Raw genomic sequence first — 27,266 nt, forward strand, 5'->3', positions numbered from 1 at the left:
ATTATCGGGGATACTGTGTCTGATAGCTTGTAGTCCATCTTTGTGTGGAATATTGGTGTAGAGGGCTTCTACGTCCATAAAAACAACAAAGAGTCTGGTGGCACCTTAAAGACTAACAGATTTATTTGGGCATAAGCTTTCGTGAGTAAAAACCTCACTTCTTCGGATGCATAGAGTGAAAGCTACAGATGCCTGCATCTGTAGCTTTCACTCTATGCATCCGAAGAGTGAGGTTTTTACTCACGAAAGCTTATGCCCAAATAAATCTGTTAGTCTTTAAGGTGCCACCAGACTCTTTGTTGTTTTTGTAGATACAGACTAACACGGCTACCCCCTGATACTTGACTACGTCCATAGTGGCCAGGATGGTGTTTTCTGGAAGATCACCGATGGATTGTAGTATCAGAGGGGTAGCCGTGTTAGTCTGAATCTGTAAAAAGCAACAGAGGGTCCTGTGGCACCTTTGAGACTAACAGAAGTACTGGGAGCATAAGCTTTCGTGGGTAAGAACCTCACTTCTTGGAGGATTGTAGTTTCCTCAGGAAGTCAGTGGTGTCTTGAAGATAGCTGGGAGTGCTGGTAGTTTAGAGCCTGAGGAGAGAGTCCACATAGCCAGACAATCCTGCTGTTAGGGTGCCAATGCCTGAGATGATGGGGCGTCCAGGATTTCCAGGTTTATGGATCTTGGGTAGCAAATAGAATACCCCTGGTCGGGGTTCTAGGCATGTGTCTGTACAGATTTGTTCCTGTGCTTTTTCAGGGAGTTTCTTGAGCAGATGGTGTGGTTTCTTTTGGTAATTCTCAGTGGGATCAGGGGATAATGGCCTATAGAAGATGGAGTTACAGAGCTGCCTAGCAGCCTCTTGTTTATATTCCAACTTATTCCTGATGACGACAGGACTTCCGTTGTCAGCCTTTTTGATTATGATGTCAGAGTTGTTCCTCAGGCTGTTGATGGCGTTGTGTTGTGAGAGGTTATTATTTCTATTTTTAAATCATGGAATTCTAGGATTGGAAGGGACATCGAGACATCATCTAGTCCAGTCCCCTGCACTCATGGCAGGACTAAGTATTATCTAGACCATCCCTGATGGGTGTTTGTCTAACCTGCTCTTAAAAATCTCCAATGATGGAGATTCCACAACCCCCCAGGCAATTTATTCCAGTGCTTAACCACCCTGACAGTTAGGAAGTTTTTCCTAATGTCCAACCTAAACTGCCCTTGCTGCAATTTAAGCCCATTGCTTCTTGTCCTATTCTCAGAGGTTAAGAAGAACAATTCTTCTCCCTCCTCCTTGTAACAACAGTTTTCAACTACATAAAAGGTTATCATGTCCCCTCTCCGTCTTCTCTTTTCCAGACTAAACAAAACCATTTTTTTCAATCTTTCCTTGTAGGTCATGTTTTCTAGACCTTTAATCATTTTTGTTGCTCTTCTCTGGACTTTCTCCAATTTGTCCAAATCTTTCCTGAATTGTGGCACCCAGAACTGGACACAATACTTCAGTTGAGGCCTAATCAGCGCGGAGCAGAGCGGAATTACTTCTCGTGTCTTGCTTACAACTCTCCTGTTAATACATCCCAAAATGATGTTCGCTTTTTTGCAACCATGTTACACTGTTGACTCATATTTAGCTTCTGGCTAAATGGCACTTGGAGAATTCAGCAACAGGGGCTGTGTGAGTATCTACATGCATATTTTTAATATATGGGCCCTGATCCTTGGGTACAGCCAAATGGGCACATGGCTTAAGGGGAGGCAAAAGTGGCTTTACATCACCTGCATGTTCCCCTGATCCTGAGGTAATTGGGAGGCCAGTCTGGTCCCCAACACTAAGTAAGGTAATCTAAGGGCTGCTTTAGAATTGCACATGCAAAACTGTATGCTCATGCAGCCATAGTAAATGGGTGCATAAATTCTGCATGCACATTTGTATAGCTGCAGTTAAGAGTCTGCAGTTCTAAAAATCAGATGCAATCTTTCCATCATGTCACAAAGATCATTAATCCACCAGAGCTGTCATCGGTGAACATCACTCAGAGATGAAACATGTAATTGTGAGGCACAATAACCTACATCAGCTTTTTCTCCTGGTCAGGGTGTCAAACCATAGTAGTACAAGATATGATGTAACCCTGCTCAGGAACAATACTCCGCACTTCTCTAGCACCTTCCATCCAAGCATGTGACAGCTCATTGCAAACATCAATGGTTTTACTGCCATCCCCCCACATCCCTGCCAGGGAGATATTGTGGTATCAGTGATGCAGATGAGGGACCTGAAGTACAGCAAAGTTAAATGAGACACAAGGTCTTCCAGAGAATCTGTCGAAGAGCTGGGAATTGAACATGTCTCCTGACATCCAGACCTCCTCTTTAACCAGAAGACCATCCTTCTTCCGTCTATTAGAATTACTCTACTACAATATAATAAGCAGATAAATATAATAGACTACGGAAAACAAAGGGGGCAGGAGAGGGGAAATAAATAAGAATGGCTCAAAGATGCTGTTTTAAATTACTGGCTTCAGTTCAGGATTTTACTCTTTTCTATGGCAAGGAATAAGTCACGTAAATGCCATGTTAACTGGTATCTTGTACAGTCCCATAAAAGCCAAGGGGCCATTGGTTTTTAAGACCTTTAAACTATAGGGGAAAATTCAAGCCAGTGACTCTATGCTGTGCAAAAAATCCTAAAAGGCATGGAGAGTAATGTAACTCACACAGCAACCGGTTTGAACAGGGATGCAAGCAGAAGTATGAACTGGATTTTCAGTCCTGATTCTGTGATCTTGCTGCCAAACAGGGGTTTGCAAAGCAAAGGCCTCTGGAAGATTTCTCATACTTCTTGGCTTATTCTCCTGGTGTTCATCTTAACAGAAATCAGCTGTTCCCCTTCCCACTTAGCCAGTATGTTGCAGGATAGAATTTAGCATCTGGTCTGGCTAGTGTTAAAAAATGAGAACATCCTGCTCTGTTAGGAGAACACCACCACTGGCAATAAAACAGCAAAGATCATTCAAGATTCCAGAGACCTGCTTGAATTATTCTTTCTTTCCACTTCTCCCTCAATGAACAGAGCCCCCTGCTTGCCTTTCTTATTCCCTGACATTTCCTTCACATGCGTTGTGCTCCTGATTTCCTAGAATTCGGGATCAGGATCGTTCTCTTTTTTGGGAGCAGCTGCACAGAGGAGTTGATCTCGGAGCAGTTTGATGCAGTAGGATGAGTTCAAGCTACCAAGGACTTGTTTTTTATTTTTCGTGTGGGGTTTTTTTTTTTTTTTAAACAACTGTGAAAGGAAAAAGTAAACATCAGTATTTATGCTCCAATGTGTGTATGTTTAAGTGCACAAATGCCAGAGTCTGTAGGAATAAAAATGAAGGGGGACAATTTCAAAACTAGTTTAGCACCCAATTCCCATTGACTTTCTATGGAATTTGGGCCCCTTTCTTCTCTGTGCCTGTGAGAAGCTGGCCCCCAAATGGCCATATGGTGCCATCAATTTTTAAGAAGTCACCGTTGAAGTCAAAGAAAAATTCTGCGTAAAAAAACTGATGGAGTGATAAAGCATTAAGCTATTGAGTGATGTCAGCTGAGTTCCTGCTGATGTACACTGATGTAATGACAATCAGAATCCAGCCCAGTTAACCATAGAAACACTGACAACTTGCTACATAATGTCACATTTAAACTTTGCCATTTTTTTTCAAATGTTGGATTATTCTTTCAACGTTTACGCTATATCTTAATGATTCTTTCTATTTGAAAAGGAGAGGCTGAGAATTATGTTCAGTAAGTGCAGATCAAATTGTATCCTGCTCTTAGCTATATCTTTGTAAATCCAGGGTGAATCTGTTGACAGAGCAGTATTTGGCCTTACGTCTGCATTGTTACTGGCCTGCTCAGCAACTTGCAAACTGGGTTAACTTTCTGTAAATGTGTGGTTTAGAAACGCACTGTTTAAAGAGTTACTGGCCAGTGGCTTAGACCCAAACACCAAACTTGTAATAAAAATGGAAATTAAAATAACAAATCGCATGTTCGAAGCACTCAGTAAATATTAACTAATCCTCAAATAACCCGCAAAGTAAAGAAGTATTAATCTCTCTATTTTATATTTGGGGAAACTGAGGTTATGTAGGGGATCATTAGCAACCCAGAGAAAGATGTTTTGGAGGCAAGTCATTTAACTTTAAATTTGCAAATGGCTAGTGATTTTTGGTGCTGGTTTGGAGGGTGCTCAAATGGAGGGAACTGTTTTTTGAAAAGAGCTGAGCCACATGCCCTCTGAAAATCAGACCCTTTTAAGGTGACTCAATTTAGGCACCCAAAAGTTGATGCAGTCAACGAGAATTTAGGCATTAAGCTCTCTGCATCTATCTGTTAAATAGGGATAACAACTCACTGTTCACAGAGGGTGCTGTGAGGATCAATAAATGAAAGATTGTGAGGAGCTCAGATACCACAGTAAATGGGGACCATACTACAGAGAGATAGCGGTGTTTTGGAGATAAGTCCTGTTCAGATACTACAGCAATGGAGAACGATTTATAATCATTGGGTACCTTCACAAGAGTGAATCTTGTATTCTATATTTCTTTCATATAGTTTTTCCTCTTAGTTCATGATGTGCTAAGGGCTGTTTACTTATAGGTGCTGAGTTGAGCTGCTCAAACTATTCATGCAAACCCCTTTATCTCCCGGACTCAGCCTCTATTCACAAATCGTCTGTGAACAGCCCACAAGTTTTTAATAAATTTGTTTGTTGTTTGAAATTGTCCAACATACTTTTTGCGAACGAATTTCAGCCTCTGCATTCTTCTCAAACTGTTCCCTATAAGAATTAATTCAAGTTTGGCTACATGAGCAGTACAACTGGTTACTTGAGTCACATGGCATTGTTTCTATTCCCTGATTGTATACCAGTTCAGTCCTATGGTTTAAGTAGTGCCAACACTCTGCCCAGGGGTGAACTCCACCCAAAAACATTTGAATAATTTCCCCATTAATTGCCTAGATCTAGTGCTTGGAAGCTTGCAGAATTTGACCAAAATCTGCATATCAGCTGCTTGAATATAGGACTCTATCTTCTTTCCTCCTGTAAAAACATTTTATAATTTATTGTTTGTTTGATGTTAACAGCGAGCTCTGTGTTGAACATAAAGACAGATGCTGTCCCAAAGAGCTTGTTTTAGGACACTGAAAAAGTAGATTTAGAGCTTCTGTTCTCCCTCTCACAGCATAGGATAGTAAATGAAATAGAAAGATAGCAAATTCAAAATGGATAAAAGGAAATGCTTTTTCATTCAGTGCAGGATTAGACTGTGGAACTTGCTGCCACATGATGTTGTTGAGGCTAAGTTGTTAATATGGATAATAAAAATATCCAGAGATTTAACAATTAATGCAAACAAAGTTTTAGAAGAGATAAAAAGCTCATGCTCAGGGATGCTGGAACAATTTTTATAGTGGGGGGGTGCTGAGAGCTATTGAAACAAACTATAAACCCTGTATATAATGGAAACCACTTCAAGCCAAGGGGTGCAGCAGCACCCCCAGCACTCCTTGTTCCAGCACCAATGATCATGCTTCAGGGTTTAAGATGGTCTCTAACTACTAGGGATTAGAATGAGACTTTTGTGGGGAAGATTATCTCACATCTGCCTATTGTGGGGTTCTTGCACCTTTGGCCACTTTCGGAGACAGAATACTGGTCTAAATGGGCCACTGGTCTGATCCAGTCTGGTAATTCCTATGTTTTCTTCTAGGAAAGCACCTGAGCTTTCAGTTCAGATCCTTTGTTCCTTCAGCTATCTATGAAGCCCACCTTCATGCTCATCATTCAATTAGAAAGAAACTATTTCTTATGCAAAACAAACTGCTGATGTGCTGTAGATCAGCTTGAAATACGCTGATATTTTCCCCTTCCCTTACATTTTCACACCCTGAAAGTACAAGTGTCCCTTTTGTTTGGTGGGCTTGCCTGTGTTCTCACACCTGTTTAAATCAAGAGAAATTTCGCTGAAGGCATGAAGTGGAACTGCTCTGAGATCAGAATGGAGCAGATAAGATACAAGGGTGCTTTCTCTCTGACGTTATAACCAAAATCTGGTCTGGAGTCTGAGACTAAAGGCCATAGTGTTTGTGTGCTTTTGAAAATCCCTCCACTAATTTATAGGAATGCACTGTTTTACATTTTTCTTCTTTTGGATACTAAACAAAACAAAAAGTTGAGGCAGCCATGTTTGCTGAGGGCATGTGAATGATGAGTTCTCAGGGCAGCAGCAAATCAGAGTGCAGAGTTGTATGCTCTACAATTCCTGAAAATGACCGCAGTTTTGAATCAGTGACTGCAGCCATCCCTGTGCTCTGATTGACCAAGAGGTCTATGCACTAATGATTTTTATAGTTTATGGTATAAGCGCTTACCAAACTCATTAACAATAAGACTTGGAATATATTGAAACATTAGAGAATGAAGTATGTTGCCTAGTACACTGGTGGTTCTTGCTTCCCAGGCAAAGTTTTCCTAAAGTCAGGGGCCAAATTGGTACCATCTTCACCCACAATCTGAGGACTGTATGTTTGTATTAAAACAAGCAGCTATTAAATTGCCGTTTACATTTTCATCATTAGACTTCAGCATTAAAGATCTCTTGAGATGAATGGTGCCTATCTCAGGTCCCTGAGCTTTTGTTTCTCTTTGGAAGCACTGCTTTGGTTCATGTCAGAAAGGTTATCTTCATCACTACAAAGGGCAGAAACTTAATTGCTTTAACTATATTTTGCAGAAACTGATGGGGCTTCTAGAGAAGTGATCATTTGGTGTTATCACTGGATCCTCAATCCTGAGTAAAGTACAGTACATCAAAACCGCACCTCTACTTTTTTGCCCTTTGTTACTAGAGCTGCAGTCTGACTGATGGAAAGAAAAAGAGCTATTAACTCCTATCCATATGCCTTCAGCTGCAGGCAGCAGATACATTACTTCTGTCTCAGACCCACACCTAAGAGCTGCTATAAATGTGAAGTAGTTTTCTATATTCACAAGGTAAAAAAAATAATGCAAAGTGATACCATGAGGCTAAGGCATTTTGTGGGAATGCTCTACCAGGGATACTCTGAGACACAAGCAATGCAAACAGCTATTCACTCTATTCCTCCACATGGTCCTCTGGCAACTCAGCAGCTCACACACCAGGCTGATCTCCTGCTGCCAGTGCCATGGGGAGAGGAAAAAAAATTAACTTCTCCCAGGTCTCCTCTCCACAATTAGTCTGACCAGGTGCAGGGGTCAGTCAGGTAGAAGTGAGAGTGCTGAAATCTACTCAAGAGCTCCCCAAAATCCTAAGCTCTGCTCACAATGCCTCGTGAACTGGCTGTTTCTGTTAAAATTCACCATTAGGTTTCAGAGTTATCACTCCATTAAAATGAACAGGGCTGTTCACATCCCTCTGAAAAATTCTGTTTAAAGTAGTTTGGCTGCAAACTCAGGAAGAAAGCAGTATTTGGGGTGGGAGGAGGGTCAGGTCTGGAAGGTTTTCTTTGCAGCCATCCAGACTGGAAATGTATCTTGATGTTTAGATGAAAGCTTAAACACTGCAGAAAATGAAGAAACAACCGATGAAATTTTGGTATAGTAGCCCATGGTATATTAGCTCTATCCAGTCCTTGACTGTTCAGGTGTGTGACTTGGATAATTAAAGAGACAGCAGAGGAGAAGAAGCAATGAAGAACATTAACAAAAAAAAGCCATTTTATTGAAAATGAAATTCAAACTTCAAATTAATATTACAATCATGAGAAAATGCCAAACAATTCAATTTACAGTTGCAACATACAATACAGATAGTCCCTTTGAACTTAAAGTAAACTCGTCCACAATCGCTGTCTGTGGCACAAAGCAGAATGTGTTTGTACAATATGTGCATGAAAAGCAAATCTTGGGCAACGGTATTTGAAAAAATAAAAAAAATAAAGCTTGTATTTACAAGGAATGCTACAAATGTTTTGTTCCAGCAGAAATTCAAGACTGGTAAAACATATTTAACAACAACAACAAAAAGGAATGTCACTTGTATTACCTAAAACAAAGTTACTGTAAAAGTATGGTTTTGGCTGATATACTTAAAAGTACTGCATTAAAAAAAAAAAAAAGCAAAGAGTTATCTGTAAACGTGGAAGTAAACAAACATCTAAAAAAGTTCTCAGAAAATGTCAAAATGAAATGCATTATATTAAAAAACAGTAAGAAATTCAGGGGTTCAGAGAATTGGGCTTCTTTGATCTTGTACTCATGGCTGGTACAGGTTATAATTATTGCTTTAGTTCATGGCTTGTTGTCTGTCTGAATCCTGGCACATCGTATAACCTGGATTCCATGGCAGGCTCCAGTAATCAAGGCAGAGCCGTATTCTGATAAGTATGACAGTGCAAAAGTTTCCCCACTCAAAATGGCACCTGTTGAGACTGATAAATCTTTGCTGGGGGACTGCTGGCAGGAAGTTCAAGACTAAGAAGTACACAGCAGCTGGTCTGGTAAAAGAATCCATAAATGCCACTCTAATGACATTTTAGGTCAAATCCAACTCAGTTCATACATGTGGTCCTATTGACTTCAGTAGGCCTACTTATATGAGTACGGAAAGCTGGATTTACTGCTCTATTTTGTGTAAAGGACATCATACCTGTTCTGATGTAAGTACATCTTTGGTAGAATCTGAGAGAGCTGGAGATTAACAAAGGCATTTCTTTATTTCTAAATCCATGAACTGCACCAACACTTCCACTCCCCGAAGGAAAAGGGCTCTTGTACCTCTGAGGAAATAATCCTCATAATAATCATAATGTAAATGATACTCTAAGATTAACTCCATAACATAATATTTTCCTGAATCAAGAACATTTCCAAATGCACTTGGAAGCATTTTCAAAAAGCTCAGACATGCAATTGTGCACTGACGTGTTTGTGCAGTTACCCTCAATCACCCGTGCAAACATAGGAAGAGATTTTTCAAAAGTGCCAAAGGGATATAGGAGCACACATTCTATTAAAAGTCCATGGGGCTTGTGCTCCTAAATCTTTGGGTGCTTTTGATGTCTCCTTCTTAGTATTTGCCTGCTCACATGAGCAGAATTAGCCATTTGCCTGAGTGATCCTGGAAGCTGAGGGCATATCCACATAAACCATGGCAGCAAACCACCCAACCCTGGTCAACAGACTCTGGACCGGGGGGCTCATGATACTTGTGCTTAAAATAGCTGTGTAGACAGTGCTTTGAAGTTGCAGCTTAGGCTGTAGTTCAGGCTCTAAAGCCTAGAGAGGAGGATGGGCTTTAGGGCCCAACTGCAATGTCTATGCATCTATTTTTAGCGCAGTAGCATGAGCCACCCCCACCCCCACCCCCAAACGACCTGGTCTGCCACAGCGCAAGTGCAACAAATTAGGCATGCATTTTGCATTGCATAATTGCATGCTTAAGCTATTTGCAAGTCTGTCCCTAATGGTCCAGTTGAACAATGGGGTGACACAAACAGAGTTATGTAGGTACTGAGCAAAACAGAAATCAGGTCTATGGTGGATTTATCCAGAAATAAAATGAAGTGCTTGAATTGTACAACAAAATCTTTAAGGAGACAAAAATTTCTGGGTTGCTGCCTGCAGCCACTCTAACAACATTTCAATACAAAAGCATCCCTAAAAAATGACTTCATAGGCATACAGTAAATCTTTAAAAAGCCCTTCTCAGCAATAACAAATAATGTACAACTATAGTACCTTTTATTAAATAGGAAACAGCTTGCACTGGCAGTACATTTTTTTCTTTTGCTTACTACACAAAACACAAAACTGAAATGTGTAACCAGACACTGGCTTTGTAAGTGCTGCTGAAATTAGCAAACGTATTTTACAGTGACAAATAAATGGACAGTGGTATGCTTCAAGCTACCACAACCAATAAATAGAATCAATTACAGCTTCCATCTTTGAAGGAAAACTAAGTATTAGAAAAGTGTCTTACTTATTTAAGCATACTTAGTATACAACCTTTAGAAGGCAAAGACTTTTTTTTTTTTTTTTTTTTAAGAGCAAGTAATCACACCAAATTATGAGGAACGTACCATGGTCATCTCTGTAGCTGACTGGCTAAACCATTGACTGATGTTGACAATGTCTATATTGTCCAAATAAATTATTATACTGGATGACTGTTCGCCATTTATTTAGTGTGAGGGTTGCATCCCTCATTTTCAACAGAGTTGCAGCCCAAGGAGAATACTGGTTACTGGACACAATTAAGGCTAGCTGGGTCAACAGAGAGCACTGCATGCTGGGAGCATGAAGCCTAGGCAGGCTGCACTTCTTGTTAAAAGCCAGGGTGGCTGCAATCTGATCTACTCTATGGCCCTGATTCAGCAAAGCACTTAAGCGTGTTCTCAAGTCCCACTGAAGACCATGGGAATTAAGCATGTGCCTAAAGTTAAGCACGTGCGTAAGTGTTTTGCTGAATATGGATGGACTGCTGAATCAGAGGTTAATATGTACAGTAGGAGCCTGATCCAAAAACCCATTGAAATCAATGGAAAGATTCCCGCTAACTTCAGTGGGGTTTGTATCAGGATCAGACTCCTGAGAACTTGCCAATGCAGCCCTTGGTTTGCAAAATTTGGGTGCCTCTGTTTACAGTTTGGTAGCAGACATGTTGATTAAGGGTATCGGGTGCAATTTCATATCCCTGTATTAGTGTACCATGCTTAATAGCCAGGAGTGGGCTTTAAGGTGACTTTCATCTTCAGTATTAAGTTTGAAGATCTGACTATTGCTGAACACCGGACTGGCAGAGCATTGGTCTGCAGAGCAGTTCTTCCCTTGTGCTTGTCTCTGCAATATGACAACTGCCATATCTATTAAAAAGTAAACAAAAAAAGAATCCTCATTGCTCTAGCATTTGATGCTAGTGAATTGTGACTAAATCACATCAAGAGGCTAAATACTATTGGTTTTGTTTCATAAACCTAATTATTATATACAGCTGGTTGAAATTTCAATGAAAGAAACATTAATCACAATTTCTCCCTGTCTCCCATTTCTGACAACGGCTAGTTGAAATTTTTATAAATTTTGAGACGCTGACAAAATTTTGGTCAACGTTTCAAAATTAGAAACACGTTGTCAAAATTGACAATGTTTTGAATTTAACATTTTTCAAATGCTGATGAAAAAACAGGGAGAAAGAAAAATCAGGGGGGGAAGCACTCATTTTTCCTTCCTGTTTTTCAACCAGCTCAGTTATTACTGATTAAAAGACAAGACTGCGTTGAAGGCAACCAGATAGCTAATAACATTTTAAACACAATATTTCCTTCATAGGTTATTTTTTTAAAAAGATACATCCAAAATAATTTGATATGGATGCATTTTGGTCTGGGGAGAGGGTTAATCACATTGTAACCAGCTCACACTGGAACTGTTTTTCAGAGTTCAGGTACCGGTCTGAGGTTCACACCCCTGAAGAAATGTAATTATTATTTTAAAAAACAACCCACTTTTAGAGACCGAAGTCAACATAGCATTACATTAAGAGACGTTTAAAGGGTCCAAATGTCATTAAATAATTATAAATATTTCTTTAAAGTTATATGATGATTTATGTTAGCAAATAATTTCAAATTTCACACATTTTATAATTTAAAAAGAAAAAAAACCACAGCCAAACACAAGTACTACCTATACCATTTTGGCTTGAGTATCATATATTGCCATTTTTATTTTTTGCATAAGTAATAAGATTTTGCTTTCATTTTGGAGGGTTGGGGTTTATTTTTGGTTAATTGGACAAAGGCAAAAATAATTATAGGAAAAACAAAGAGGAAACCCCAAGATTGTCTATTCAGATTGGTACCTTGAAGACTCTTTCTCTTTAAGTACCAAAAAGAAAAAAAAGCAATGAACCGAAAAGTTCCAACTTTTATGTGCAACAAGGCTTGGATAGAAATTTTGAACATCTACCATGATCTGAATGTATTATAGCAAAATGGAAGCAACTTGATCTGTGCTTTCCCTTTCATGTGCACCAATACAAGCCAGTTGAATTGCACTATGTGAGTGAACAGGGTCCCATACATTGTATGATTGCAACTGTATCTGGAGCTCAAGGTTTTTAAAAAATAAAATGGAGCGCAACCTTTGCCTTGCTTCACCATGTTTTTCCTGATAACTGGGGAGTCTGTTTTCTCCTTATTGGCAAACGAACTCACTATTTATGACAACAGTCTAGACAAAAAAAAAATATTGGGTTATTTTTGTGTGTAAAAAGTACATTTTAAATATAAAACAAGGTGTAAAATGTTTCCAAGAAAAATATGTGCTTTGATCCACATAATCTGAAACATGGATTGTGCTTGGTTGGTCACTCTTGCGTTATTTATGGCCATTACCATCTCATCTAAATAGTTGCACATATCAGTAAAATCTATTTAAAAAACAGGCACTTTGTAGTTTGTCGACCATTTGTTTTTGGCTCACGGAGATTGGGCTGCGCAGAGAAAATTTCAATATGGCCTCCAAACGGACTCATCCATTCTGCCACTAGAATTCAAAACAGTTGGGGAGCTGCTGTGGCTTCCATCAGCCTCCACACCGTCATTCTGGTTAGGCAAGTTAGGATTTAATAGTGTGCTGCCGTTTGATGTGGTGGTGCAGGGAGGAAGCATTCTGGAAGGGGAGCGGTCTCCTCCCGGCACCATGGGGAACTGGTATGATCCTGATGAAGTGCCATAGTAGAGATATGGAGTGCTGCTGGTCTGGAATGGTCCACTTTGGTTTTGGGAAGAGCCTGGATAGGGCGGTGGTAAGTAGGTGTGGTAGTGAGTGGTTGCTGACATACCCAGTGACATGCCTGAGGTGACTGGCGGTGTATAGGTAAAGGTAGCTGGATAGTGCATTCGTGGGTTGGAGAAGCGGCTCTCAGTGAGGGATGAAATGCTTGTGAACTGCCTGGGATCTGAAAATGGGCCCAGCTCTGAAGCACCTAAAAATTATAACAAAAGATGGGGGAAAAAATCTGTAAATATCAATTTTTTTTATAATAAAGTGATATTTTTAAAAGAAACCCCACTTCTTTTGGTCCCCCAAAGAACAGCAAATCATATCAAATAATACATTGCAAGGAAAAGAATCGTAGACCTGTCTTATACAAATGCTGGGCCAAAAGCACCCCTGGTGTAACTCCACTGATGGCAATGGAGTTAGTAGTATTGCCAACTCCAAGCGCTGAAAAAAACACTGGTCAGCCCCACCCCCCATGAGACTTTAAAAAATAATAAATGCTGAATTATATTTTGTTTGCCTTCTGGTTTCCGAGCATAGAGGGTGCACTTGGGTCACCTTTACAGGCTTTCCTCTGCAGCCATGAGTGCTAGAAACCTTTTGTTTTAAAAGAAAGCCTGAGTCTCATGTGAGCACTTGTCTTCAAAAGCTGGGGCTTTAAGAACAACAGTAATTATCCCGAGACTTACAATAAAATCACAAGAGCTGGCCACACTGAGTTAGTCATGCTAGTGACATCAACAGAGTTAAACCAGGGATGAATATGCCCCCACCGTTCTTATCACTCAATATATCTCAGGTCATGATCCACTGGACAAGGTTTTCTTCTATGAAAAAGGTTATTGGCTCCATGTCAAGAGTTTTAAAACCGGGTGAGCCACCAAGCTGCAAGGAAGTCTGCATGTTTTAATTTTCAGCACAGTGCACGGCAAGTTGCAAGCCCAACACTCATTATTCATAGAAGCTGTCTGCTTATAGTGTCTCTTCCATCTGGTTGTCTATAGACCCCACAGCACATGCTTACTCTAATGTTCTTGGTGGTAACACTCTACAATAAGTTCGTCTCTGACATGAAGCAGGGATGGGTGAACTCATTTAGCCCAATTTCCAATTCCCTTCAAACATTCTAGGTTTGAAAATAATAGGTTGGGTGTTCTGCTTAGGAAACTGGGGGGGGGGAGCAGAAACAGGGATGGTAGAAGTTGGATTAGAGAGCTGGTAGAATGAAAATTGGGGAGGGGGAACAGAGAGAGGGGCAAAGGAAAAGTCTAATGAAAAAATAGAATGCAGTGTAGGGGCACTCACTTGTGCTGCCCTACCTTTAAAGGTAGGAAGGATATATTTCCCTAGTGCACAACCCTTTAGAGTGTGTGCTCACTTTTTCCTCATATGAAGTGTGTGTGTGTGTGTGTGTGTGTGTGTGTGTGTGCGCGCACACATATGGAGGGAGCACTGGTTTAAATTGCAGGGAGAGTGTTCATGAGCTAAAACTGCTTTGGCCCTGTGCTGCTTTGTCTGAGAACTTAGCAGCTTTGCAAAACTTCATGAGTTCACCCATCTCTTCTCCCAAAACCACCAAATCTGTTATATTTAAAAGGGAATTTAGGGCTCCTGTCAGGTGCCAGATGACTGCACTGAACACTGAATTTCTCTGCTTATCCACAGTATAAGCTGCACAACGGATAGCACTGGTGCTTTCCCACACCATGGCAGCAATTCACCTCAAACCTGACCTGAAAACATTCCCATCTAGTGAGGGGGTAGGTTGGTCCATTCCTGTCCTTGGCCTTGATGGCTAGAGACAATGATGGGCAGGAATGAAAACCCTAAGGCAGAAAGATTCTGTTGAGTGCCATCAGCTGGCATGGTGGCTTTTATGATTTCGACGCCTGACCATTAGAAACTGCATCAAGACCACTAACTCATTTGACATAAGCAGTTGAATTGCTGCCTGGTGGTGATTAGAAATATGCCGAAAGGCAATGTTCAGAACCAGAGTAGGCGTAGGGCAGGGTTGGCAAGCTCTGGCATGTGGCTCGCCAGGGAAGCAGCGCGGGCCGAGGGATGTGCTGGCCGCGGCTTCCCGCCGCCCCCATTGGCCTGGAGCAGTGAACCACGGCCAGTGGGAGCTGCGATTGGCCGAACCTGCCGATGCGGCAGGTAAACAAACTGGCCCGGCCCTCCAGGGTGCTTACCCTGGCGAGCCGTGTGCCAGAGGTTGCCGACTCCTGGCATAGGATAAAATCACAAGGTCTGATTGAAAGTGAAGGATTCTAATCCAACCTCTTCAGAAATTTAAAGAGAGCTAGATTTAAAGTTCCAGTGTGGGGCTGTTTCTAGGAGTGATCATTATATGATTACTACTACCTGATCTGGAGTTGAATCAGTGACCTAGAAGTGAATGACTCCATATCCATTTACCAGCCCACTAAACCCCAGAACTATTGAATGTAATATAGCTTGTACAGTAGAACCTCATTGTTAGGAACTAACCAGTCAACCACACACCTCATCTGAAACCAGAAGTACGCAATCAGGCAGCAACAGAGATTTAAAAAAAAAAAAATACACGTACTGTGTTAAACATAAACTACTAAAAAAAAGGGAAAGTTTTTTTTAAAATTGACACCGTAAGGAAACTGTTCCTGTGCTTGTTTCATTTCAATTAAGATGGTTAAAAGCAGCATTTTTCTTCTGCATAGTAAAGTTTCAAAACTGTATTAAGTTAAAGTTCAGTTGTGAACTTCTGAAAACAACCATAACATTTTGCTCAGAGTTACAAACAGCCTCCATTCCCGAGGTGTTTGTAACTCTGAGGTTCTACTGTACTTTTATAGCAAACACTGTGTCACTGCATGCAAAGTTCCTAACTACAAACAGCAGCCAGAGGCCATACCACCCAGAAACAAAGCTGTTATTTTGGAACGCTATCATGTTGCTCCTTTTATACTGTGAAAAGGTCTGATACGTATCGGGAAATGTAAGGTTATTGAACAGTTTCTCCAGCTGCTTGAGATGCTGAGTCTGAATTTGTTAGTGCTTACGATGCTCTCAATTAATGCAACTCGACTGACTTGAACTAAGTTGCTCCTAATTTACACGGGTGCAAGTTGAAGTCAAAGGTAGATGTGGAATTGGTACGCTGTTAAGTATTTATACTTTGTTTCTTTGCAATAAGTACAATTCTTTTTAAAAAGCCCAAGATGCTTTTGATGTTTTTTCACTGTTGCTTATAAAGCACAAAGTCCTGTTTACCCAAACATTGAATAAATGTAATTTCTTCTTATAGGGTTATGTCTGCACTGCTCCTACTTGCAATTCGGTCACTGCCCAATTCGCCAAATTCCCTTTTAGCCACATCTTTAACTTTTTGGATTAAGTTGCAGTGTGTTTCCTTACCAAGATTTCTGTACTGCCCTTGTGCAAGCATATTATTTTCAGGGTTGATCAGAAAAGTGCTGGGTTGCAGGGAGTTCTTAATGGGAAAACAAATGTCTGCCATGCCTTGTTTTTCGTCTCAAAACCCACTTTTTCAGGCTTACTTGGAAACTCTAAGTCTCACTGCATCCAACCATTGCTATCACAGCTTTTAAAAACTGTAACCCTGGAGACGCATGCTCTAGGCTCTCCTGTGCCCATGTCATTTTATTGACCTCACTTTGCCGTAGGCCCTCCCACTTCCCTCCTTGTCTTAGCTACTTCTACTGCTTTTGTTTTAACCTGGGCCCTGTTCCTGCAACCACTTTATGCGTGTAAATTGAAACATGTGCATAACTGTTTGCAGGATTGGGATCTTAGATGGTAAGCCCTTCTGGGCATGGAGTCTATCTTTATTTGTATTTGTGCTATGCACATAAGTAATGATGATGGTTGATAGCAGGGGTGGCCAACCTGTGGCTCCGGAGCCACATGCGGCTCTTCAGAAGTTAATATGCGGCTCCTTGTATAGGCACCGACTCCGGGGCTGGAGCTACAGGTGCCAACTTTCCAGTGTGCCGGGGGGTGCTCACTGCTCAACCCCTGGCTCTGCCACAGGCCCTGCCCCCACTCCACCCCTTCCTGTCCCCTCCCCTGAGCCTGCAGTGCCCTCGCTCCTCGCCTCTCCCTCCCAGAGCCTCCTGCATGCCATGAAACAGCTGATTGGGAGGTGTGGGGAGGGAGGGGGAGGCGCTGATCTGCGGGGCTGCCAGTGGGTAGGAGGTCCTGGGAGCATGGGGGTGGAGGGTGGAGCTTATGAGGAGCTGCTGAAATATTACTGTCGTTCTTTGGCAATGTACATTGGTAAATTCTGGCTCCTTCTCAGGCTGAGGTTGGCCACCCCTGGTTGATAGTATAATAATTTGAAAGTGCAGCAAAGCATGTGTCTTGAAATACCACCCCTCCCCCACATCCCAATCCACAATTAAAGATATACATTGATTTTTCTGATATACCAGTGGTTGAAAGTAGTTTGAATTTGAGGCCTCCCAGTCTCACAAAGTGTCACTTTTCACACAAGTGACACATGCAACCTGCAGCCTATTTCAGGGCTGAAAGCTTTGCCCAAGCTACACTTGTTTAGTGAAAACAGTGTTTCCTCCACTGCTGTTGCAAAGACAGAAATGGAAATAGGCATCTCTAATGCAATTTCTGTCTTCTATGATATGATCATTTTATGGAGCTTAATTAACAACATAAAAGAAAAATCAAATCTCTTTACCCAGAGGATTTACATCTCAGAGAGTTTAGGTGAACTGTACTTAAATTTACTAGGTAAGTCTGCACAAATGTAGTTTGGCATACAAATCGTCCGTGAGATATAAATTTAGAACAGAAATGAAGTAATGTTAAAACGTCCATCTCTACACTAAAGCAGTAGGTTAGTACGTACTTTCTTTCCTGCAGACCATACTGCTCTTGTGTTTTGTATTTAAAATAAGAACAATTAAAATTCCATGTGGTTTCACTTATTTTGATGCAGAAGCCTCATTAAAAACCCTAGACTTGGGAGCTTGCCAATAACAGTCTAGGATTGGTTTTGCACGAGCTTTTTTTTTTTTTTTTTTTTTTTTTTAACCTGTTGCAGCTTCGCTGATATATTGTTTACAGCACAGCGTATGCCATGGTCATTTCTCCATTTCAGTTTACAGATGCCAGCTAATGCCAGTTGACATTCATTTTTCAATTAATGAGCTCTGCTTGTAGTTTATAGAGAATAATGCAACAAATTTCCGCCTGGTTTCAGCACTTTGGCCAATCACTTCCAATTATTATAGACTGCAATGGACTGTGGGTATATTAACTCCTTCTGGGTACAGCAAGCTGATGTGGACTTTAAAAGGATTATGGGATAAATTTATAACTTACAAACATTGCAATTTGCTGGAATGTGCTTAGTCATTTTTTGTTATTGGGACGTTACTGAAGAAACATTCCCTAAATGTATTGCATATGTCTGCTGTGGAAGGGATTTTTAACAATCCAGTGCAGCGTATAATCATTAAAAAAATGTATGAGAAAATACAATGGTGTCTGTCTATGCTGTGCTATATTAGAAAACAATTGAACAGACGGATCCAAGGAACCTCAGCTTGGCATACTTATAACTATCACTAGGGACTATTTTAATTAATTATATTTCACCTAAATGGTGCACTCACCGCTTTTAGGCTTGGTGTTATGCCTTGCACTGTTTAAAGATTGCAGTAATTATTCTATCCTGAATAGGCCTGGATGTGGGACTAATTGATTTGTTATGGCTTTTTTTTTCCCTAATGTCTACGATTTACTTGTGCAGTTTAGCATATAAATAGGGGTGGTAGCACATCTATTAATTGTGGTTGCCTGACTCTTCCCATTATAAGATCCAGTTTTCAGATTTTTATAACTTTGCCAAATTTTTAACCATTTCAGCTGAAATTTTCCATGTTGAGTGTCTGCCTCAGGCTTTTATTTATTTATGATTATTATTATTTATTATTATTTCAGCCAAAACAGTTCTGTTGTTTCTGAGAACGAGGCACGTGGAAAATAATTGTTTAGCCTTGTGGGGAGTAGGGCTGGGTCCAGGACAGATTGGAAGGAACAGAGAAGATGTCATGCTTGGGGCATAATTGGCACAAGAGTTGGTGTCCACTAGAGCACTGTCCCTCAAGAGCCCAGAATGGAACCCAAGATTCCTGAATATCACTATTCCTCCTCTGTCCGCAAATATCTGTGCAACCCAGTGGCATAATGTTCCATAACCCTTTAGTGCTGGTCCACATAGAGAACAACAACCTAGTATTGCCGTCAGTTACTTCTCTAGGACAAGTGGCAGGTCTGTGCGGTGTATCTAAAAGTTCCAACCTTGCTGAGGACCCATGTGGCTGTCAATATGATGTCACATGATGGAATTTCTATTTGATTTTCAGTTTTTTTTTTTTTTTTTAAACCTAGGAACTTGAACACAAAAAACTATGCTAAAAGAGCCTTATTAAATCAAGCACTCAAAAGTCAGGATACATGAGAATTAAGGTTGCCTGTTGAATCTTAACTTGGACCCCATGTGCATTATGATACAATTCTTGATTACATGATTGCATACTATTTTTTCCTCACACGATCTTGGCTCATTCAGTGCACAAAATGGACTTCTCTGCAGATGAATAAGGGCTGCATAGTGAAGGAGGTTGTCTGTAGGACCCTTGTCTCATTTGTTGCAGACATTGGAAGGTGTGTGGTGAATGAAGCAGAAGACTGCATGAAGAGAAAGGATGGTCTTGTGGTTAAGGCAGCTAAATGCTGTGCTGGAGAACTGAATTCTATCCTTTCTTCTGTTACAGAGTTCCAATGTGATGCTGGGCATGTCATTTCAACCAGACTTCTCAGGGGAGGTCACTAGTTATGTATTCCTCTTTTTTGGGTGCCTGACTTGATACTCTGGGGTCTGATTTTCAAAAGTGCTGAGCACTGTCAGGTACAACTGAAGTCAATGGGAGCTATGCTTTGAACATATCAAATGCTATATAATGTTAAGTACTCTGAAAAATCAGCTCCCTAGGTATGTCAGATTTGGCACTCAAAATTAATGGATACTTCTGACCCTAATTTTTTTGTGCCTCAGTTCCCCAATTGTAAAATGGGGATAACACCACTCCCTGCAACTTGTTGATGTCTGTGAAGCACTCAGATGTTGTGGTGAGGAGCACCAAAGACAGGCCCATGAGGAAATCAGTAATTGTGTCTTCAGAGCAGAGTTTGTATAGTGTGCAGTAAATAAGGTCTGGGGCCACACACCAAACAGTGAGGAGAATAAACTGCTCATTCAGTGAGCAATGTTCATCTTGGGCACTGAATGAGGCAGCAGTCCTGTGGGAAAAATAGTTACGTGAACATATAATTAAAGAATGTATCATGATGCATACACACAAGCAGGCTGAATTAAGGTTGCACAGGCAGCCTTAATTTTGGCATTTCCTAACTTTCAAATGCTTGACTTTGCCCCCTTAATTTTTTTTAATACAGGTTTTTTTTGTGTGCCGTTTATATTTGACTTTTTCCACAAACACACTTTTGCATTACTGTCAAGTATCAGGGGGTAGCCGTGTTAGTCTGTATCTACAAAAACAACAAGGAGTCTGGTGGCACCTTAAAGACTAACAGATTTATTTGGGCATAAGCTTTCGTGAGTAAAAACCTTTACTGTATCATTTTATTTTACTTTCATCACTCTTTATTTTAATTTTTCTTCTACTGCATCTAATAGTATTTATAGAACCAGACCCTGACACTGCAATTGGATTCCTACAGGTAGACCCTTGACTTCAAGGTGGCACAAGGGGTGACTGTGTGGATCCAACTGCAGGACTGGGGCCTGAGGTGATGGGGGGGGGGCGCACTGCGGGATCATATGCCCCTCTACCTCAGATTTACGGCCTGGCTTGTACTGAGCATGCTCAGTAACACTGCTGAAGCCAGCTGCCCTCACTCTGTCCCCCTCTCCCCCCATACACACACACTATCAGCAGGCCCAGGTCGTCTCTTCCTCGGACTTTAATTTCCATGTGGCACACGCTGCCTCCTTTTATGTCTGTTAATTGGCGTGCACCCTTAGGCTCTGATCCTAGACACGCTTACACATAAGCTTAACTTTCTGCATGAGCTCAACGTGACGACTTGCATGCATACAGTTGAGCATGTGTGTGAATGTTTGCTAGATTGGGGATTTTTGGTGCTATGGAAATAATTATCATCATCATTTTGTTTTTTCTCAGTGCCTCAGATTCTCCATTTTGAAGGGAGAATAATAATTTCCTACCACTTGTGCTAATTCTTACGAAATCCTGGGTCTACGTTTGTAAAGCACTTCATAGCTGCCTCATGGTAGAGAAACGCAAATTGTCAGTAATTATTAATGTCATTACTCACACAAATGATCCTCATCATTTTTACTTCATGAAAGTAACATTCTGTGAGGTCTGGGATTTTGTTTTTTAAAATACTTTAAAGCCTGTATAGCTATTACTTTCTATCATCAACCAAGTACATCTGTAATTAAGGATTTCTCAGCAAGCTATGCTGTCACAAAACAATATATTCTGAGCAAGGCCAGAAGATCAGGAACATCGTTTTTTAAAAAAGTGAATTGGGGAAAGATGCTCCCCCCAATTTTTTTTGCTGTGTTCCATCCTTTTCTATACTGTGACACCCAATTGACAACAAAGTAAAGTTCTGGGATTCCCCTTTCCATCTAGTCATAAAGAAAGGGAAGGTTGTTGTGACCCCCTGAGACCTGTTTGAAACCTCCAAATTGAGAACCCATCTTCTATAGAACCAGAGACTTTTTTAAATGAAGTTTTTAGCCTTCTCCAATATGGAGACAGTGTGCACCGATGCATAGCTGCCTTGTTATAGACGAGCTGAAAATATTTTAATAACAATACTAATGAGGTGCATTTATTTTTATTGGAGCTGTACACAATTTTCATTAAAAAACCCCAATTCACATGGAACTCACTTGGGTTTTGAGCCAAATCCCATTAAAGTCAATGAGAGTGGGATCAAGCCCTGGCTTTGGGATTACCATCATTGTGTCTTCCATGCTGCTCCCTATGCATGGAATGTATTCTCCAAACTAAAATCTAAGGTTACCTCCCTGCCCTTCTTAAAACATACTTCTGCAGAGATGCCCACGATAAACTGCTCGCTGATAATGGTTAGGAAGGTGTCCGGCATGGAATACTGATTTAATGAAATATCTCGTTTTATTGATACCCTAACAAAACAAAACCAGCTTTGTCCTCCTTTCTGCAAGCCCTCTGTTTTACTCACTTTTTGTATCTTGTTTAATCCAGGCCCCAATTCTGAAATTAGATCCCCACAAGTGAACTGGCATGGAATTCCATTGAAATGCAAAATGTTCCATCCGCACAAGTGGGATTACAAGATTGGGATTTTAGGGGAAAACTCCTTAGGGTTACACTGTAGTTATCCTGTGTGCATGAAAAGCTTAGTTTAAACAAACTGCGCCAAATACCTCCTTGTTGTTTGAGGCATTCAAAAAATATATATATATTTTTTTATTTAACATGTGTTAAATATTTTCAAATTGCATTTTTAAATCCGTTTTGTACACCAAAACTCTGTCTCCAGGCAAACAATAGCAGCAGTAGAGGTGTGAACTGCTTTCCCATTCGCTTCAATGAGGTGTAAACTTCAAAGCCTAGGTGGGACCATTTAAACTGTAATATTATTGAGCACAGCAGTCTAACAAAACTCAACTGAACCTTTTAACTCCTTCACAGCTGTTCCATTGCATAGCGTCTTCCTGGCCTTGCACTTCCTCTATTTGCATGTGAATTTTAATGATATTTCACTTTTTTTTAACACTGACTTGTGTGTTTTGGTGCTTAGGCATGCTGAGTGGCACATTAAAATACAATCTATTCTTTAGTTATATAGATAGATTAGATAGACGTTTTCTTTGAATTTTTTGTGTAGCCCCCAAGCACTTTGGTTCATCTAATATCAACCATCAAAGTATCAAGTATACAACAAAGGAGAGTGATTCCCAGGGATATCTGTCAGGTTGCTTAGCAGGTAAAGTGGTGTCTCTTTTCACTTTCCCATTTTATCCAGCATAGGCTCTATCATTACCCACCCCATTCCCTTAACAGGATGTTTCTGCTACAGTGGCTGCACAGGAAGAAGAGAGGAACTCCTAGCTCTTTATGTATTTTAATTATTTTGGCCCCTTTTGCATATCTGTGCACTGGTTTTCACTGAGCTGTCCACAATGACACCAAGGACTTTTTCCTGGGTGTTTAGTTAATTTAGGACCCAGCAACTTGAATGAGTAGAAATTCCTTCTAACATTCAATGCCTTGTACAGCACAACACCGCTGGCCCGGCTGCTGACAGCAGGGATCGAAACAGGGATCGCTGGTTCTAAAAGTATGGGTCTGTAGCTCAGGTGGTAGACACTCAAAGTACCTTGGTGCGAAGGCTATAGCAGACTCCTAAATCTTTCTATACAGGCCCAGCCCCTAGAGGGGGACAGAGTGCACACTGTGTAAATGTAGTTTACACTTGCATTTGTCAAGAATGAATTTCATCTGCCATCAAATGCTGCCCATTCAACTCGCTTGATTAGGCTCCTTGCTGTCTTCTCTAGTTTTCACTATCCCATCTTGGTAATCTTCCCCACAATCCACATGTTGGCCCTGTGTGATCATGGTGGAGAGAAGGAACTGGTTATATTTTGGGGATGAGAGGGATTCAGTCTCAGCCAGCTCGACTTGTTAGAAATTTCAACGTTCTCTAATGTTGGGACAGAGCTGGCTGCTGAGACAATAGAATTTAAAAGCTTTGACACCTTTATGCATCAAAAAGTTATTTGTTAGTCTTTTTTATATAACATACCTCCACAAATAACTATTCCCCACTATTTTTGCACTGGATGATGTGATCTTATAGATATATAACATGGAGTCTGTCATATAAAGCACTTCTCCCACCACTGTAATAACATAGGGCATCTGACGAAGTGGGTATTCACCCACGAAAGCTCATCCTCAAATACATTTGTTAGTCTATAAGGTGCTACAAGACTCTTTGTTGCTTTTTACAGATCCAGACTAATACGGCTACCCCTGTGTTACTGTAATAACATAGTATATCAGCTTCTGCTGTGAAATGCACCAACTCTTTAACAGTTAACTGTGCACAGCAACACTCACAGCAGTTGAAGGCAGGAAGTGCAGAAGATCATCAAACCCTCTTGAAACTAAGTTCTTACACAAGGGCTCACCACTACTTGGACCTATCTATTAATGGAGGCAATCAGTGCAGTATGATGGAAGCAGTACATATATAATACTTCTTGGAAATATCACAAGAAGTGTGGCAAATCTACAATGCTGTGCAAAAAAAAAAAAAAAAAGGGGCCAATACTTTGTGATGTCACTCACACATGAAACACGCACACTCTGTTCAGTTTCCCAAAAGTTTCCCCACTTGAATTTTAGTTGCTGCAGTTTTTCACCAGCCCCAGCTACAATGGACTACAGGGAATGTTTGAGGGTTTCTTGGATCGCAATCTAAACAGAGCTGTATACACCAGGAGAATGAAGCCACAGGGCTGAGATCTTTAATGTACAGTAATAGAGAGTCTCTGTATAATAATTTTGTGCAATTCCCATGAATGGGAAGATAATATACAATGGGGGTTAGGAGTCTAGTTTATTATTATTATTATTATTGCAGACAAATGTGCCTTAACAATCCAATATAAATATTTGTTTCCCATGTTGTCATGAATTGTACTTTTCCACTGCATGCTAGCAACTCTCAAATTCCATCTGATCCTCAAGCACAGGCAATGAAACTATGCTGTGCAAAGAGGAAAATAAATCTTGGCATTTCACTGTAACTTCAACCTTTAAACCCCCTCTTTTTTTCTCCCTTGCCAAATTTACTATTAGTATCCTGTTCAAATAATATACTTCCCTTTTGTGGAAAGAAAGACAGAGGATTCCTTGCTGGTTCTTGATTAAGAACTTTTAAGAAACCGGGAAGGAAGAGACTCTTTGAAACTGGATCTACTGTAGGACGGAAGCCAACACACAAGACATGGTGTCTTTTAGAAAAGGCCACACACAGTGCCACTGCAGTCATATGACTTTTCTGTCACATCCTGAAGCCATTTCCAGCTCGTGCGCGAGTTTGTACTCCCATTTAGAAGAGGATGGGATATATTGGGAACACACACATGGAAACACTTTCAGGGAATCAGTTTCCATGAAATCCATAATGAGCCAAGTGGCTTCAGATGTGGCGGCATGCCTCAGATTAGCCAAAAAAAAAAAAAAAAAAAGACAAATCCACCCTTTCAGCCCTTATTTCAGTTTCAGAAAAAAAATTAAAAACCACTAATGACTTATGGCTACCAAAACATGAAGCCACAAAAAAAAAAAAAAAAGGGAAAACCTTCCCCTCCTCAATATAGCTTTTTTACTGATGTTCTTATCAATCAGAAAGAACTATTTCTGTCATGGCATTGGTTTGCAGGCGCTTAATTAGCTCTTTCTGAAGTGTTGCTAAAAACACTGTGGAGGTGAGGGGTGGGCGACGTGTGTGTATGGGGTCAGGAGGCAGCCTCTGGTTTGATAACATGTGTGGTCAATTAAGATAGTTTTCAAAATTGTAGTTAAATGATAAATGGTTGGTTAAGTAAATCTCTCCAGAAAAGGTGCATTCAGATGAGACAGCCTTATGGTTTCCTTTGGCCCATATTGGTTGTAACGGGCATACGGAAAGCAGGCTGGCAGGGCTGATGTGCTCCAGTGGCAGGAGACTTAAAGTTCAGGAGCAGACCTGAGCTTGCCTTGCTGAAAGTTACATGTGACGAGGGATGGAGGAGTAGTTCTGGATCTACGTTAGGAATGAGCCACTTATTATGGACCCCAAACACTGAGATGGAGGCTGCACTGCAGTTCAACCCACAGCATAGTAAGGACTAGGAGGCAAAATTACCGGTGGAAGAACAGAGCAGCAACCCACATCCCAATCTGAGTCTTAAGTCAAATAATTGGCTGGCCGAGGATGTAGGGAACATGGAGGAATCATGCACTGAGTGAATAGGGACATTTAAAACAGGAACAGAAGAGATGTTGAGGGCATTTTTTATTAAAGCCATTTTACATTTTTTTCACTAGCAAATATGATGGGAATTTGGCAGTAGCCCTTAATTTGGATCAGATCATGCCACCTTTACTCTCCCTGCGTAGTAACTTATTCCACAGACAGTCCCTGTGTTTTCAGTAAGACTACTTGTGAAACAAACGGATCACCCAACATAAGAGTGAGAGAATCAAGTTCTTGGGTAGCCAGGATGGAGCGTGCTTAGATCTCCAAAGTGAAATTGGAAAATAAAATCCCAATGAATTTTAAAGCTTGTTTCTACTGCTGCTGCTGCTAAGACTTAGCTTGGAAACTCTGAAAGAGTCTCGTACTCCATTAATACAATGCGCTTCTCAACTTCCGTCTCCAAAACTAGATCTGAGATTTGTTTTTCAGACTGTTCTTTCCACTAGAGCTCGGCACAGTAAACTAACTCAAAACTTCTGCATCAAGGAAAAGGTCTCTCTTAAAGTTTTGTTTGGCTTTGCTTTCAAAGAGCTGTCTGTATATTTTAGAATATGTAGAATTTTCCTTTGATTTAAACCTCCCTTTTAACAATGGACAAGAGATGATTTCTCTGCTGAGTGATTTAAACAAAAACAAACATATTTTGGTTACTGAGGGCCTTGTTCTTAAAGCATTTGGGGTTGTTTTTTTTCAGGGAAAAATCAAACCCTACAAATTGTTATGCTTTTGGCAAAAACTTAAACTCCCAGCTCAGTACAAGTTTCTCCTTATTCTAGCTAAACAGTATAGTACAAAAGGGTAGAAAAGGTACCTCTTTGTTCCATGCATATATAAAAGGACTTCATGTCTAATGTAAACAAATAAAAACATACCGTTCTAGTACTGAAATAATCTTGGTCTCTTAAACATACATTTTCAACCTCCATCTCTTTCCATTTCCAATGCCCTTGTTTTTTTTCTTCCCCCCTGGTATGAAGTTCTCTGTCTCCTGAATGTAAACAGACACACCTAATTCTGTACTAAGGTGTCTGAAAGCAACTCCTTGGTTTCAGAGAAAGAACTGTGTGGAAGACAACAAGACTGAAGCTGTAGAAGCAGGAGCTGCAGCTACTGTGCTGAGTGGGGAGTTTAACATGTAGACTGCTTGTGAATTTCATGGAAAATGATACGACTATCTTAGGTCAAGTATCAGGGGGTAGCCGTGTTAGTCTGTATCTACAAAAACAACAAGGAGTCTGGTGGCACCTTAAAGACTAACAGATTTATTTGGGCATAAGCTTTCGTGAGTAAAAACCTCACTTCTTCGGATGCATCCGAAGAAGTGAG

At 40.6% G+C, this 27,266-nt stretch overlaps 1 protein-coding gene across 2 annotated transcripts in view; it reads right to left on the bottom strand.

Moving 5' to 3' along the window:
• Nucleotides 1-7,738: 7,738 nt before the first annotated feature.
• RUNX2 (RUNX family transcription factor 2) overlaps nucleotides 7,739-27,266 on the bottom strand; it is a 110,500-nt gene continuing 90,972 nt past the window's right edge. For both annotated transcript variants that reach the window (XM_034766660.1, XM_034766659.1), the window contains one exon: nucleotides 7,739-13,035. In XM_034766660.1, coding sequence (XP_034622551.1) covers nucleotides 12,557-13,035 — 479 coding nt within the window. In that variant the 3' untranslated portion in view covers nucleotides 7,739-12,556. The remainder of the gene's footprint in view (nucleotides 13,036-27,266) is intronic.

Source organism: Trachemys scripta, chromosome 3 (assembly GCF_013100865.1).
Source record: "Trachemys scripta elegans isolate TJP31775 chromosome 3, CAS_Tse_1.0, whole genome shotgun sequence".
NCBI lineage: Eukaryota > Metazoa > Chordata > Testudines > Emydidae > Trachemys > Trachemys scripta.